Source organism: Lynx rufus, unplaced genomic scaffold (assembly GCF_022079265.1).
Source record: "Lynx rufus isolate CCGP_SWC_20201006 ecotype Redwood Valley unplaced genomic scaffold, mLynRuf1.p SCAF_5, whole genome shotgun sequence".
In the NCBI taxonomy this organism is placed as follows: domain Eukaryota; kingdom Metazoa; phylum Chordata; class Mammalia; order Carnivora; family Felidae; genus Lynx; species Lynx rufus.
Window position 1 is genome coordinate 159,180,270 of NW_025814867.1, and position 14,999 is coordinate 159,195,268.

A 14,999-nucleotide genomic window follows, 5' to 3' on the forward strand; every position below is an offset into this window, starting at 1 on the left:
GTTACTAATTTTTAACGTATTTAAAAAGTATTTACCAATTTTTTAAATTTTTTTTTCAACGTTTATTTATTTTTGGGACAGAGAGAGACAGAGCATGAATGGGGGAGGGGCAGAGAGAGAGGGAGACAGAATCAGAAGCAGGCTCCAGGCTCTGAGCCATCAGCACAGAGCCCGACGCGGGGCTCGAACTCACGGACCGCGAGATCGTGACCTGGCTGAAGTCGGACGCTTAACCGACTGCGCCACCCAGGCGCCCCTAAAAAGTATTTACCAATTCTTTCCTTTTTTTTTTGTTTTGTTTTTGCTTTTGCTCTTTATGTCTTGTTTTAGAAATTCTTTCCTATCCTGAGGTCATAAATATAATCTCTTATAGTTTTTTCTAAAATGCTGAAACTTTTGGGTTGCCTGGGTGGCTCAAGTGGTTACGTGTCCAACTTCAGCTCAGGTCATGATCTCGTGGTTCGTGAGTTCAATCCCTGCATCTGGCTCTGTGCTGACAGCTCGGAGCCTGGAGCCTGCTTTGGATTCAGTGTCTCCCTCTTTCTCTGTCCCTCCCCCCCCCATATGTTAGTGCTCTCTTTCTCTCTCTCAAAAGTAAATGTCTAAAAAAATAAATAAAATGCTGAAACTTTTGCTTTTCCTAATGATCTGCTCCATCTAGACTTTATTAATTATCTGCCCCATAAGACTAAGACCCGATTTTATTACCTTCCATATGGATAACCAATAATTTTAGCTCCATTGCTGAATGACCTATCTGTCCCCTATAGCTTTTTTTTTTCCCCTGCAAAAAGCTTTATTGTTTTATTGCTTCCATTTGGTCTGTGACTTGGTAGAGCATTCCAGGGTGGTTAAAAAATTGCCTAGTAGTTGCATAGAGAAGCTCAAGCAGAAGCCCTGGCACCAGAGGATTACCAGAGGGGCCCCTCAAAGGCGGTGGGGCTCCAGAGGCTGCTAGTCATGCTTGATGGTGAGGCTTTTGAAGAGATCCTTGCCCAACCCAGCCTGGGGCCAGCCAGCCTGCTAGAAGTGAGTCAGGTGGTCTCCATCCTCTTGATAAGTTTTACCTCCTCATTCAGGAAGTGGCTTTCCAGGAAGTCACAGAGACAGGGGTCTGCATGGGCAGAATCCAGGGGATGCAGACCCAAAAGGGCCTGGTTCAGGTTCTTCTCCAGAGCCAGGGCAGCTTCCATGGTATCCAGGGTTTTACTCCACTCATCTTGGGACAGCTCATATGTCCTAGAAGAGGATGCAGCTGCCATGCTGGTTTTGCATCTTCCAGAGATGCTCAGTGTCTTTGGGCTTCTCCTCAGCCAACTTGCAGAAGTGGCCCATGCCCTCCAGAGCCATGTCTTCATAGTAGAAATAGAAGCCTAGAGAGAGATAGGTGCTGGAGGGCCACAGATGCATGTTGGTGAGGTGGTTGACACCCCACCATGGGGGAATAATTCTGACAAACCTAGGAGCTCATGGTTTATTGGTAATAAGGAGCTAGCTCAAAGTAGGGTGCTGACTGGTCCTGGAGGCAGAGAGTGCTGAGAAGATGGCTCTGAAGGTTGCCACTGGAAAAAAGTTTGGAGGGTGGGTGGAGACTGGAAGAAGGGGAGTTCCAGGGTCTGCTCCATCCAAATACTGTTGAAGCAGGAGTCAGATCTGTGAGACTTCCAGGTGCACTAGAATAAACCAGTTCTATTCAGAACCGTAGTTCTGATCCCTTCTGGCATATGAGTTCCTGGATGTGTGGTCTATTTCTGGGCTCCTTATCTATTCCTCTGCTCTGTGTGACTGCACACCAATACCATAGTCTCTTCATTGTTGTGCTTTATGAAAGCTTTGACAGGCAATATGGCAACTATAGCCTTTTGTTCTTCTTTATGACTAGATATCTTGATTAATCTTGGTCCTTCATCTGCCTTATACATTTTAAAGATTTTTTAAAGTTTATTTTTATTTATTTTGAGAGAGAGCTAAAGAGCAAGCAGGGGAGGGGCAGAGAGAGAGACAGAGACAGAGAGAGAGGGAATCCCAAGCAGGCTCGGCGGTGTCAACGCAGAGCCCAATGTGGGCCTTGAAGTCACAGACCATGAGATCATGACCTGAGCCGAAGTCAAGAGTCAGATGCTTAACCAACTGAGCCACCCAGGCACCCCTGCCTTATATATTTTTGAATCAATTTTTCAAGTTTGTGAGAAACCTGGCAAGTTTGACTGGAATTTCACTGAGTCCTTAGGCCAACTATAAATACCAATACTTTGTGATATTGGGTTTTCCAGTCAGAGCTGGGTGAGAGCTGCCCTGGACTTTCGTAGGCCTTCATGCTTAGAGTTGGGTCTGTCTAGACTCCAGCCCCTGTGTTACTGTGTTTCCTGTGGCCACCTGTGGGCCTAGCTCAGCTGCAGGAATCAGAGATCATTAGATGGCAAAGACAGAGAGCCCACCAAGCCTTCAGAAGATTCATGAATTGCCTATGTACCGAAAGCCTCTCCACCCATGGTACAGTCACCTCTCCTCTACTGAGTAGCAACTCGGGAATGAGAGATGATCCCAGGCCCAGCGCTGTGCTCTGGGCCTCCCAAATCTACCTCGGAAATCCCAGAAACCCCAGGCATCCCCATCCTCCCTGTGTTCTTCTTCCATGATTAGTTCACACAAGGCACATGATTCATCTTAGGTTAGTAAAAGTTATTGCTGGGAACTTCTGGGGAAATTTTACCTGTTCTTGAAAGAGAGGCACAGAAAGGAAGGACAGACTCCTGTGTGGCACATTGTGGCTGTGGTTTGGGCTCTGGAACTGCCACATGTCCAGAGTGAAGCAAACACACTACACAGGGAAGCACCAAGAACCAGAGAGAAACATCAGCAACACTGGAGTATCCCAAAGACTCTCTTCTGCACTGGGCTTCTATCTGGGGAGCAACCCCTGATCTGTTTAAATCAGACAGAATTGGATTTTCTGTTTATGCCTTCAATAGCATCTTCTCTGATAATCCCTGAAGAGAACCCTAAATTCCCTCTACGAAACTCCCTACCCCACTGTCAGCCCATGTGCTTGGTGGGACCCCTCCCCCAGCTCCAAGAGTGGTTTCCATGACCTTGGCTAATGAGGGGGCATATTCCTGATCCGTGAAGGTCCTGGACAGGAACCTAGTGCAGCCCCTCCCTGTCTGAACTTACAAACTCTGCAGCAGTGGAGGCCCCTCTGGTCATTTTTATGCCAGAGTCTCTGGGCCTTCCCTTGAGTTGTAATGGAAGAAGCTCCCTTGGTTCCTTGAGCTGGTTGGAGCCCTATACCCTAGAGGGTAGTGTGTGCCACACCCCACAAAAGAGTGAACCAGTATAGCCAGCCCCTCTGGCCACTCCTGACTACTTGTTTATTACCATTCATTAAGCACCCACTGTGTGCCTGGTTCTGGGTGACAGTGGTGAACAAGTCCAATGGCGGTTGTACTTGATGATGTTTCATCCATTCAGCTCCTGAACAATGAGTTCTGTGGTTGAAGCCTCACAAGTCAGTGGAAGTGCTACTGTGAGTCTCGACCGTTCTGAGTCCTTTATGGCAGGAGAAGTAGTGGCCGCCAGTGTTTCTGTTTGCTCTGCTGGGAGACTGAGGTCCATGCACTCTGTGCCTCAAGGGTGCACCACTGTCTGGATCTTCCATCTACAGCATCCCCATGCCTTCCTCTCAGGCAGGACACGATTCTTTCTGCACATGGGCTCCACAGAGGACCCTCTTCTCCTGTGTCCTAGATACTGGGTGAAGGCCAAACCCTTTTCAGGGGTCTAGGTCAAAGGGCTCACATCCCTTCTCCACGTGTGGCTCTCAGCATGTCATTGTGCTGTAAGAACCATGTGTCTGGGTGGCCCTGATTGTAAATAGGTTGTCTGCTGCTGAGCCTCAGCTCTGAGCTTGGAAATGTCATTGTGAAGGCAAATGTTGGAATGTGTCTAGGGGGTTGGATGCCCATTATGTCTCTTTCCTATGAACATTTTTGTGGATCGAAAGTTACTTTTCTAACAAGGATGAGAATTCTGTGTGTGTCTTGAGTATAAAGTGCACAGAATGAAATGAGGAAAAAAAACCCACATATCTTTGGGATACAGAGAATAAGGTTTCAGATATGTGTGATTACACATAGAAAACAGTTAACTATTGACCCAGAAATATGAAAATTTAAGATACTTCAATTCAAGGGAAAATGTTAATAGTTAAGGCTCCAAATCACGTTCACAGACAGGGGCGAAGAGCACGATATGGCCTAAGTCAGAATTTGGAGGAAAACGTGCTTCCTTTGAGGCTTGCAATCCCAGGTGCTCTGGTGCTGTGCACTTTGTTTTGATAACACTGCCATGGGAAAATGAGAAACATTTAGAACAGTTAGAACAAAATTATAGAACACGAGGGTTAATCCAAGGACTCTAAAATTGATACTTGATTACAAAAGATGTAAATTTGAGGCTTTAATTAGGAATTATTTTGGTTTCAGATATAAGTCTAACAAATTTGGTCTTTTGATTTTCTAACTTATGGCAGATGGAAAATAAAAAATTGAAAAGGGGTGTGAGCTGAAGGAGCCTGAAGACCCCAGAAATGAGAGGTGGCAGAGTGACACAAGACTGGGCAGAATACCCAGAGAAGTGAGGGGAGCCCTTACTGAAGTCATATGGGGCTACCTGGGGTTCAGGGACACCACATTCCTTCTTAGCCCTAAGGGCATCCCTGTATCACCAGAAAGGCACATCTGCTCCTCTGTGTGAGGCGGAGGGGCCACAACACCGCTGGTGTGACTTCCATCCAAAGCTGCTTTGGGGGGTGTATGCTACAGTTATTTGAAGAATCTGTGTGTGGAGGTCCTGCTTCCCTGGTAGCACCAGACGATGAATAGCACTCCTGTGGTAACCTGCTTTTGGGTATTGGAAATGGTGCCAGGAGGGGAGCACAGCAGAAAAGGGCATCAAATTCCAAATTCTTACAACCAACCCAACTCTGGGTGTCCAAAACTGGGCTAATTTACATGCAGGTGTCCAGGTGGCTCAGTGATGGCCCAAGAGACACCAGAGTGGGAGCAGACTACAGCTGGAGGGCCTACCAGGTCATAACCAGGCTACTCCCAGGGGTAAAGCTGCTCCTGCCACCATCACTGGCCTCAGTTGACCGACACTGACAGTGACCTGCTGTGTTTGCAGAATCCCTCCATGTGTGCCTGCTCTGCAGCCTCACAGCAATGCTGTGCCTAGGCCCAGCTGGGCTGGGGGATCTTCCAACAATACTGGCTAGCTGGACTGATGCCTCCTCATATTCAGATCTGCCAGCAGCTCTGCACTTGGAGCACCCCTTCCTGCTACCCCCAAATTCCCATGGTCCTGCTTGCCAACACCTACCTGGAGCTGGAGGTCATGGCTGCCCTGCGTAGACGTAGATGGGCAGGCAGGGTCAGGATGGCAGGGAGGCAGAACAGGGCTGGACTGCACCTGGGATTTTACCACAGCACCTGGGGCTAGGATGACTGGTCTGTCCTTGCTCCGCCTTGTGGGTTCAGCTGGGCTCTTGCATTGGCTGCTGCCTATACCTGGGGAGCTGCTTTTGGAGGACAGGAAGGGGCTTGGCTGCAGGGCGGGGGGAATGGCATCTCTTGAGCAGCCACCCAGGTGCTGGACACTTGGAAATCCTTCTCTCACTGGCCCGTATGCCTCCTGGGTCTGCAGCCACTGGTGCTGCTTGGCAGCTGGGCAGGGGCAGTCCATGCTGTAAGAGTCCTGCATAGCCAAGGGTCTGTGCAGGAGCTCCTGGGAAGAACAGGCAGGGCTCCCCGAGAGCTGACTCACCACCAAGGAGTGGGGTGGGTGCTCTTGACTCCCAAGAGTATCCTTTGGGGTACCTAGTGCCCCCTGCACAGATGGGGGCAAACCACAGCACAATTCAGGAGGAATGTCACTGGCTGGCCCTGCCCATGGAGGGCATGAGTTGGCCATGGTTGACTTCAGGTGGTGGAAGGGGTCAGGCTGGGCCTGCCTTGCCTCCACTTCCACAGGGACCATTACTGGCTGGCCTTGGATGGGGGAATCCCAAATGCTCTCCGAGGGATGGGTGCCCCAGGAGGTAGGGTCTGAGGAGATGAAGGGCCCTTGACACTGACCACTGTGTGAGGCTGTCCAGAGCATAGGGTCTTTGCAAAAATCAAGAAAACCAGGGTCTGGCTGATCCAGGTGTCCAGGGACAACATTTTCTCCTAAAGGGGGCAAAGATGTGTGGTTTGGCTGAAACACCTGAGCAGGCTGTCTGGGGCTGGAGGCCTCGGGGAGGGGGCTGAACTCAAATATTGTTGGTTTCTGGCATATCCCAAAATTTAAAGGTGCTGCCTGGGTGTGCTGAGGCTGCCACTGTGGAGGGCTCTGGAATGTAGGGCCAGTGGTGAAAAAATGCTGGGTGTGTGTGTGAAGGCAGCTGGGCGCTGTGCCCATGTTCTGAGGTGGAGTTACTTCCCCAGTTAGCTGGCCCGAGCCCAGAGAAGGCTGTGGCTTTAGGGTCTGTGGAACAGTTGTGCTGGCTGGTGGGGGCAATGCCACATTTCCACTGTCATGGAAAAGTACTTCCTTTTCCCTGTGGGAGCCCCCTCCCTGACTGGAGGGCAGTGGGTGGAAGTTCTGAGACCCTGCAGGGCCTGAGTCAGCCCTGAGAAGGCTCTCTTCCCACAAACACTGCTTGAGGTCAGTGACCCCCAGGTGCTGGAGAGTGGAGCAGAGATCAGGCTGTTCTTCTGTATCCTTCTCCAGCAGGGTCTCAATGAGGGACAGGAAGGAGTGGTCTTCCTCCTTCTCTTTCTCTTCCTTGTCCTCATGTCTGCCATTGGACCCCTGCCTCTCCGAGGGTGAGCCTTGGGTGGTTGGGACCATGCAGGACAAATACATGGATTCATCTTGCCGCATCATGGCTCCCAGAAGAGAGCCTGGGTGCACAGGGCCCTGACCAGTGGGGGTGCCCTTCCTTGCCCGGATCCTCTTCCTGGCTGGGAGGGAAGTCAGAGGGCTCAGGGGGCTGCTATCATACAGGATGGCTTCCCCTGTGGTGAAGGTGAACGGCAGTTGCAGGGCCCTCTTGCGCAGGTGATCTTCCCCCTCTGCATTCCTATGGTTAACGAAACAAAAGACCACATCTGAAAATTGATACAAGAATGAAAACGGGGCTCTCCTGGTCAGGGGACAATAGTGGCCAAGTAACTGAGCAAAGGGCAGGACATCATCTGTTCTGGCTTGTCCATACAAGGGAGAAGCCACAATATCGAACTTGCTCCTCTCTTACATTCTTGGTAAGCACTTTCTGTCTTGGATTCTGAAGTAGTCTGAGGAAACTGCTTATTTGTGGGAGTAGTCCAAAAATCCATGTAGAAATTCCCTAAACTTTAAGTTTACTTTGAAAAGAATAAGTTATTATGCAAATATGACATACACATCTGTTTTTCATTGGGAAAGATAGTTTTCTCTTCCTTCCTCCTCTCCCTTCCAAAAGACTCATGGGATATGGCTGCTATAGGGCTGCCCCAACAGTCATGTAACATCATGCTTAGCAAAGTGAAAAACCTTCAGCTGGGCTGACTCCATTTGATTTGTAGCTCTACAAAGGAAAACTGACCTAAAAGGAGTGCCTTTGGCAGAAGCTGACCAGGATGCTATGGGCATAGGAATCCCCATCACTGGAGGGGCCTTTAGAGAAGCCGGTATCTCACCTGAAGATCTCTGGACATAGCCTTTGTCTTTAAGTCTACTTTGCATGAATACAGCCATTCTTGCTTTCTTGTGCTTACTGTTTTTATTACATATGTTTTATTTTACATCTGATTCCTTCCAACTTATTTGTGACACTATTTAAAAACATATCTCTTGTAGAAGACATATAGTTGAGTGCACTTTTTAAAATGCATTTTGATAATCTTTGTGTTTTAATTGGAGTGTTTTATCCATTAACATTTAATGGAATTATTGACATATCTGGATTGGGGTCTCTTATATTACTATTTACTTTCTTTTTGTCCCTTCTTCCCTTACCCCCATCCACCCCTTTCCTGCCTAAATATATTACTTTTTTAAGAAATTAATTTTCATTTATATAATGGATTTTGGCTCTATCTTTTGCATTATATTTATAGTGGCTGCTACAATTTATGAAATACGCCTTCAACATTTCACTGTCTACTTACAATTAGTACTGTGTCACTTACATAAAACATGCACCTTTCCATGGTATAGTCCATGTGCTTCTAAAACCAATCTTTTATGCTAGTGATGTCACATATATGGCATCTACATATGTTATAAATCACATATTATATTCTATTTTTGGCTGTAAGCAGTCGTATGTATTCTTTAAAAAGTAAAAAAAAAAATTTAATATTTATCCACATGTTTACCATTCTCATCCTCTCCACTCCTTTTTTTGAGGTTTAAGGTCTTAGTGGATATTATTTCCCTTCAGCCTGACGTATTTCTTTTAGCATTTATTAAACTGTAGGTCTACTGGCAATAAATTGTTAGGGGTTTTTTTGGTGTTGTTGTTTAATAGAAATGTCTTTATTTGCTATTATTTTTGAAGGATATGTTCACTGGTCACAGAATACAGAGTTGACAAATTTTAAAAGGATTTCATAGATATTGTTCTAATGTCTTATGATCACCATTGTTTCTGATGAGAAGTCCACAATAATTGGAATCATTGTTTCTTATATGTAATGTCCTTTTTATCTTAAATTGCCTTTAAAGTTTTCTCTTTATCTTTGGTGTTCAACATCTGACAAGACTATGCCTTGGTGTGGTTTTCTTTGTATTTATCCTGATTGGAATTCACTGAGGTTCTTGAATCTGCAGTTACAATTTTCATCAAATTGGGGAAGTTTTTGGTCATTATTTCTTCAAACATATGGACACATGCTTGCACACACACATACACACACACACACACACACACACAGATGGATGGACAGATAGACAGATATAGATATACTGCCCACTCTGTTCTTTTTCAGCATTCCATTTACCTACATGTTAGACCTTTTGATACTGTCCCATAGATCCCTCAGGCTGTTTATTTCTTTTTTCAATCTTTTTTCCCCTCTTTGTTCTATTGATTGGATGATTCTATTCATTTAGCTTCAGGTCATAAACTCTCCTGTCATCTCCAATCTGTTGTTAAATCCACCCAGTGAGCTTTCTATTTTAGATACTATCTCAAATTTTCTGTTTCTTATAAAAAAAAAATACATGGAAGCCCCAAAGAAAATGAAAACACAACAGTCCAAAATCTTTGGGATGCAGCAAAGGCAGCCCTAAGAGGGAAGTATATTGCAATACAGGTCTACCTCAAGATGCAAGAAAAGTCTCAAATACAAAACCTAACCTTACACCTTAAGGAGCTAGCAAAGGAACAGCAAATAAAGCCTAAAGTCATCAGAAAAAGGAAATTAATAAAGATTGGAGCAGAAATAAACAATATAGAAACAATAACAAGTAGTAGAAAAGATCAATGAAATGAAGAGCTGGATTTTTGAAAGAATTAATAAATTGATAGCCTCCTAGCTAGACTTATCAAAAAGAAAAGAGAAAGGACCCAAATGAAGTCACAAATGAGGAGAAGAAATCACAAGGAACACCACAGAAATACAATTATAAGAGAATATTATGGGGACACGTGGGTGGTTCAGGCAGTTAAGCATCTGACTCTTGGTTTTAGCTCAGGTCATGATCTCACGGTTCGTGGGTTCAAGCCTCACACTGGGCTCTGTGCTGACAGTACAGAGCCTGCTTTGGAGTCTCTGTCTCCCTCTCTCTCTGCCCCTACCCTGCATGCTCTCTCTCTCTCAAAAAATTTTCAAGAAGAGAATATTATGAAAAATTATATGCCAACAAACTGAGCAATCTGGAAAGAATGGATACATTCCTAGAAACGTGTGAACTACCAAAACTGAAATAAGAAGAAATAGAAAACTTGAACATACTCATAACCAGCAAAGAAATTGGATCAGTAATGAAAAAATCTCCCAACAAAAGTCCAGGGCCAGATGGTTTCAGAGGGGTATTCTACCAAACATTTAAAGAAGAATTAATACCTATTCTTCTCAAACTGTTCAAGAAAGAAAGAAAGCAAGAAAGCAAGAAAGCAAGAAAGAAAGAAATGGAAGGAAAACTTCCAGACTCATTCTACAAGGCCAGCATTACCTTGATTCCAAAACCAGACAAAGACCCCACTAAAAAAGAGAATTACAGGTCAATATTCCTGATGAACATGGATGCAAAAATTCTCAACAAGATACTAGCAAATTGAATCCAACAGTACATTAAAATAGTCATTCACCATGATCAAGTGGGATTTATTCCTGGGCTGCAGTGTGGTTCAATATTCACAAATCAATCAATGTGATATACCACATTAATAAAAGAAAGGATAAGAACCATATGATCCTCTCAATAGATGTGGCAAAAACATTTGACAAAATAAAGCATCCATTCTTGATAAAAACTCTCAACAAAGTAGGTATAGAAGGAACATACCTCAACATCATAAAGCCATATATGAAAGACTCACAGCTAATATAATCCTCAATGGGGAAAAAATGCGAGCTTTACGTCACGGAAAAACAGTCCTTTTTCCTCAGGAACAGGACAGCGATGCCCACTCTCACCATTAATATTTAACATATAGTACTGATGGTCTTGGCCTCAGTAACCAGACAATAAAAATAAATGAAAGGCACCCAAGTCAGCAAGGCAGAAATCAGACTTTCACTATTTTCAGACGACATGATACTCTATGTAGAAAACCCCAAAGACTCCACACAAAAAAATTGCTAGAACTGAAACATGCATCTAGCAAAGTCATAGGATATAAAATCAATGTACAGAAATCTGTTGCATTTCTATACACCAATAATGAAGCATCAGAAAAAGATATCAAGAAATTAATCCTACTTATAACTGTACCAAAACCAATAAGATATCTAGTAATAAAACTAACCAAAGAGGTAAAAGATCTGTACTCTGAAAACTATAGAACACTTATGAAAAAAAATTGAGGACACAAAGAAATAGGAAGACATTCCATGCTCATGGATTGGAAGAACAAATATTGTTAAAATGTCTATACCACCCAAAGCAATCTACACATTTAATGCAATCCCTATTAAAATACCAACGGGGGCACCTGGGTGGCTCAGTCGGTTAAGCATCCGACTTCGCCTCGGGTCATGATCTCACAGTTTGTGGATTTGAGCCCTGCGTAGGGCTCTGTGCTGACAGCTCGGAGCCTGGAGCCCGCTTGAGATTCTGTGTCTCCCTCTCTCTCTCTGCCCTCCCCCACTTGCACCTTCTCTCTCTCTCAAAAAATAAACAATAAAATAAAATAAAATAAAATAAAATAAAATAAAATACCAACAGCATTTTTCATAGTGCTAGTACAGACAATTCTAAAATTTGTATGGAACCACAAAAGACTCTGAATAGCCAAAGCAATCCTGGAAAAGAAAAACAAATTTGGAGGCATCATGATTCCAGACTTCAAGCTATATTACAAAGTTTAGCCATCAAGACAGTATGGTACTGGCACAAAAACAGAACACACAGAACAGAATAGAAAACCCAGAAATGGATCCACAACTATATGGTAAAGTAATCTTTGATAAAGCTGGAAAGAATATCCAATGGAAAAAAGACAGTCTCTTCAACGAATGGTGTTGGGAATCCTGGACAGCAACATGCAAAAGAATGAAACTGGTCCACTTTCTTACACCAGACACAAAAAAGAAATTCAAAATGGATGAAAGATCTAAACATTAGGATACCATCAAAATCCAAGAGAAGAGCACAGGGAGCAACCTCTTTGACCTCAGCCAGAGCAACTTCTCACTGGATATGGCTCTAGAGGCAAGGGAAACAAAAGCAAAAATAACTATTGGGACTTCATCAAGATAACAAGCTTCTGCACAGTGAAGGAAACAATCAACAAAATGAAAAAGCAGCCTACAGAATGGGAGAAGATATTTGCACATGACATATCTGATAAAGGGTCAGCATCCAAAATCTATAAAGAGCTTATCATACTCAACACCCAAAAAACAAATAATCCAGTGAAGAAATGGGCAGAAGGCATGAATAGACATTTCTCCAAAGAAGACATCCAGATAGCTAACAGACACATGAAAGGATGCTCTACATCACTCATCAGGGAAATAGGAATCAAAACCATGATGAGATACTACCTCACATCTGTCAGAATGGCTAAATTAATAACACAGGAAACAAGTGTTGGTGATGATGCGGAGAAAGGGGAATTCTCTTACACTGGAATGCAAACAGATGCAGCCACTCTGGAAAACAGTATGGAGATTCCTCAGAATGTCAAAAATAGAACTTCCCTATACTCCAGCAATTGCACTGCTAGGTATTTACCCAAAGGACACAAAAATACTGATTTGAAGGGGCACATGCACCCCAATATTTATGGCAACATTATCAACAATAGCCAAACGATGAAAGGAGCCCAAGTGTGCACTGATTAACGGATGAAGAATACACACACACACACACACACACACACACACACACATGGAATATTACTCTGCCATCAAGAAGAAAGAAATCTTGCCATTGGCAACAACATGTTTGGAGGTAGAATGTATTATGCCAAGCAAAATAAGTCCATCAGAGAAAGAAAAATACCATATGACTTCACTCATATGTGTAATTTAGAAAACAAAATGGATGAATAAATGCAAAGGGGAAAAAAGAGAAAGAGGGAAACAAACCAAAGGAGATTCTTTACAATAGAGAACAAAGAGGGTTGATGGAGGGAGGTGGGTAGGAGATGGGCTAAATGGGTGATGGGCATCACTTGTTGGGATAAGCACTGGGTGTTATATGTAAGTGATGAATCACTAAATTCTACTCCTGAAAACAACATTACACTATATGTTAACTAATGAGAATTTAAATAAAACTTTGGAGATGAAAAAAATTTGTTTCTTATAGTTTCTATTTTTCTGTTCTGAATTCATCATAGCAGTCATCATAGGCATATTTTCTTTCATGTCCATAAGCATAATTATAATAGTTGCTATAAAATTCTTATCTAGTGTTTGGGCCTTCTTAGAGCTGGTCTCCAGGGACTGCCTTTAGTTTTGAAACTTTCTTTCCTGTTTCTTCATATATCTGGTAATTTTGGGTTGCATCCTTGACCAAACAACAAGTAAATTTGGATTTAATCCTGGACATTGTGATGATACACTGTAGATTCTTATTCTGTCACGTTCCTCCAAAGACCATTGGCGTTTTTGCTTTGTTGAACTTGACCGAAAATGCAAATTCTGTTTCCCTTGTGATGGGCAACAGCTGGAATCTGTTTGGTTTCTTTAGGCCTCAGGTTGGCTATCCATCCCACACATACATGGTTCAGGGGTGAGCGGATTTGGGCTAAGTTTATTCACAGAATTTGAGGGCTCTTTCTCTTCAGCTCTCTCTCTAGAAGAGAGAAGTTAAAAACTAGAAATTATTATTTCATTTTGCAGCTGCTGCGGTCACTGCACTCTCTGTTGTCTAGTTCTCATGTCATTGAGACCATAAATTTTCTATTTGGGTGTTAACCTGCCCAGCCCCCAGGGCAGTCTTCCTTCAGACTAAAAGCAGTAAAACCCAGGAAACTCACCCAGTGCCATTCCCTTCTTTCAAGTGTTGATTCTCCAGTGACTGGTTAGTTGTTGTTGTTTTATAATATTTTGTCCAGAAGTTTTAGTTATAGCTGTTACTATAGCTGTTACTTATGGGAGGGCTGATGCAAAAATTACCAGCAGCAGAACTGTTCCATGAAAGTTTCACAAAAAGAGAATCAAATGTGGATAAAGTTTCATTGTAAAAGGTATGAAGGTAAATACCTTTCATTGTAAAAAGGTATGATTTAACTTTCCCTATCCTTCAAATGGTTACTCTGTTGCCCCAACCTCACTTACTTTGTCCTGTTCTGTGGATTTAAAACACTTCTTATTTGAGCAATTAATTTTTCATATGTTAACGTAGTTTTGTTTCTTGACACCTTGCTTCTTCATTGCTCTATCTGGTGCTAGGACAATCTGTGCTAAAGTCGGTGTTGCAGTAAGACTGGCCAGAGAATAATTTGGTACAACCTTTCTTGAAAGCCATTTGATAATAGTCTCAAGGGCCTTTGAAATGTTTTAACCCTTTGACCTAAATATTCCACTCCTGAGAATTCTCCTAAGGAAATCAGAATAGCAGCCAGATATTTATATACAAAAGTGTTCATCACAATGCCTTCATAATAATGGAAAAACCCCTCCCTAATTCCAATATTTAATAAAAGGGTATGATGTATCCAAAGAGGAGTATACTGTACTGTCATAAAGATATTTATGGATACTTTTGATATGAGAACTTGCTTTCAACTTATTCTTAGGTGGAAACACCAGAATATAAAACTATATATAGAATATAGTTTCAAGTATAAAACTTAAATATGAGCCAAAACATACCTGAAGGAAATACATCAATATATGGACAACAATTTCTCTGAGTAGTAGGATAACAGCTGATTCTCATTTCACTTTTGCAATGTTTTTCATTTTCTAAATTTTCAAGAATGGGAATGTATTACTTTTATACTTAATGAAATCAACATCACTCAACAAAACTACTGGGTTCTGAACATCTGGCTCAGTGACACCAAGGAGTAATAGAGCTGCTAAGAGCCATAGAAAATGCATACTGAAGCTCTCTTATTTTTGCAAGGCAGCAAACTGAAGCACATTTACGAGGTGCTTTATCTGAGACCAGGGTGAAATCAAGCTCAGAATCCAAGTGATTTGATGCAGTTCTATAATTTCCTGTGATCTAAGCATTATTCAGGAAGGCTGTAGGCTCAGAAAGCAAGAACGTTTTGTTATGTGTGGCATATTTTGGCATTATTGGCTTTCTGGTCACTGTTCAAAATATGACACTAATTGACCTGGGCC

General features: G+C 43.0%; 1 protein-coding gene and 1 pseudogene across 1 annotated transcript in view; both read right to left on the reverse strand.

Annotated features, from left to right (window-relative positions):
- Positions 1 to 954: 954 nt before the first annotated feature.
- LOC124526011 (ferritin light chain-like) lies at positions 955 to 1,471 on the reverse strand (annotated as a pseudogene).
- Positions 1,472 to 5,271: 3,800 nt separating this feature from the next.
- LOC124527332 (aryl hydrocarbon receptor-like) overlaps positions 5,272 to 14,999 on the reverse strand; it is a 53,260-nt gene continuing 43,532 nt past the window's right edge. The window contains exon 9 of the mRNA XM_047100500.1: positions 5,272 to 7,123. Coding sequence (XP_046956456.1) covers positions 5,272 to 7,123 — 1,852 coding nt within the window. The remainder of the gene's footprint in view (positions 7,124 to 14,999) is intronic.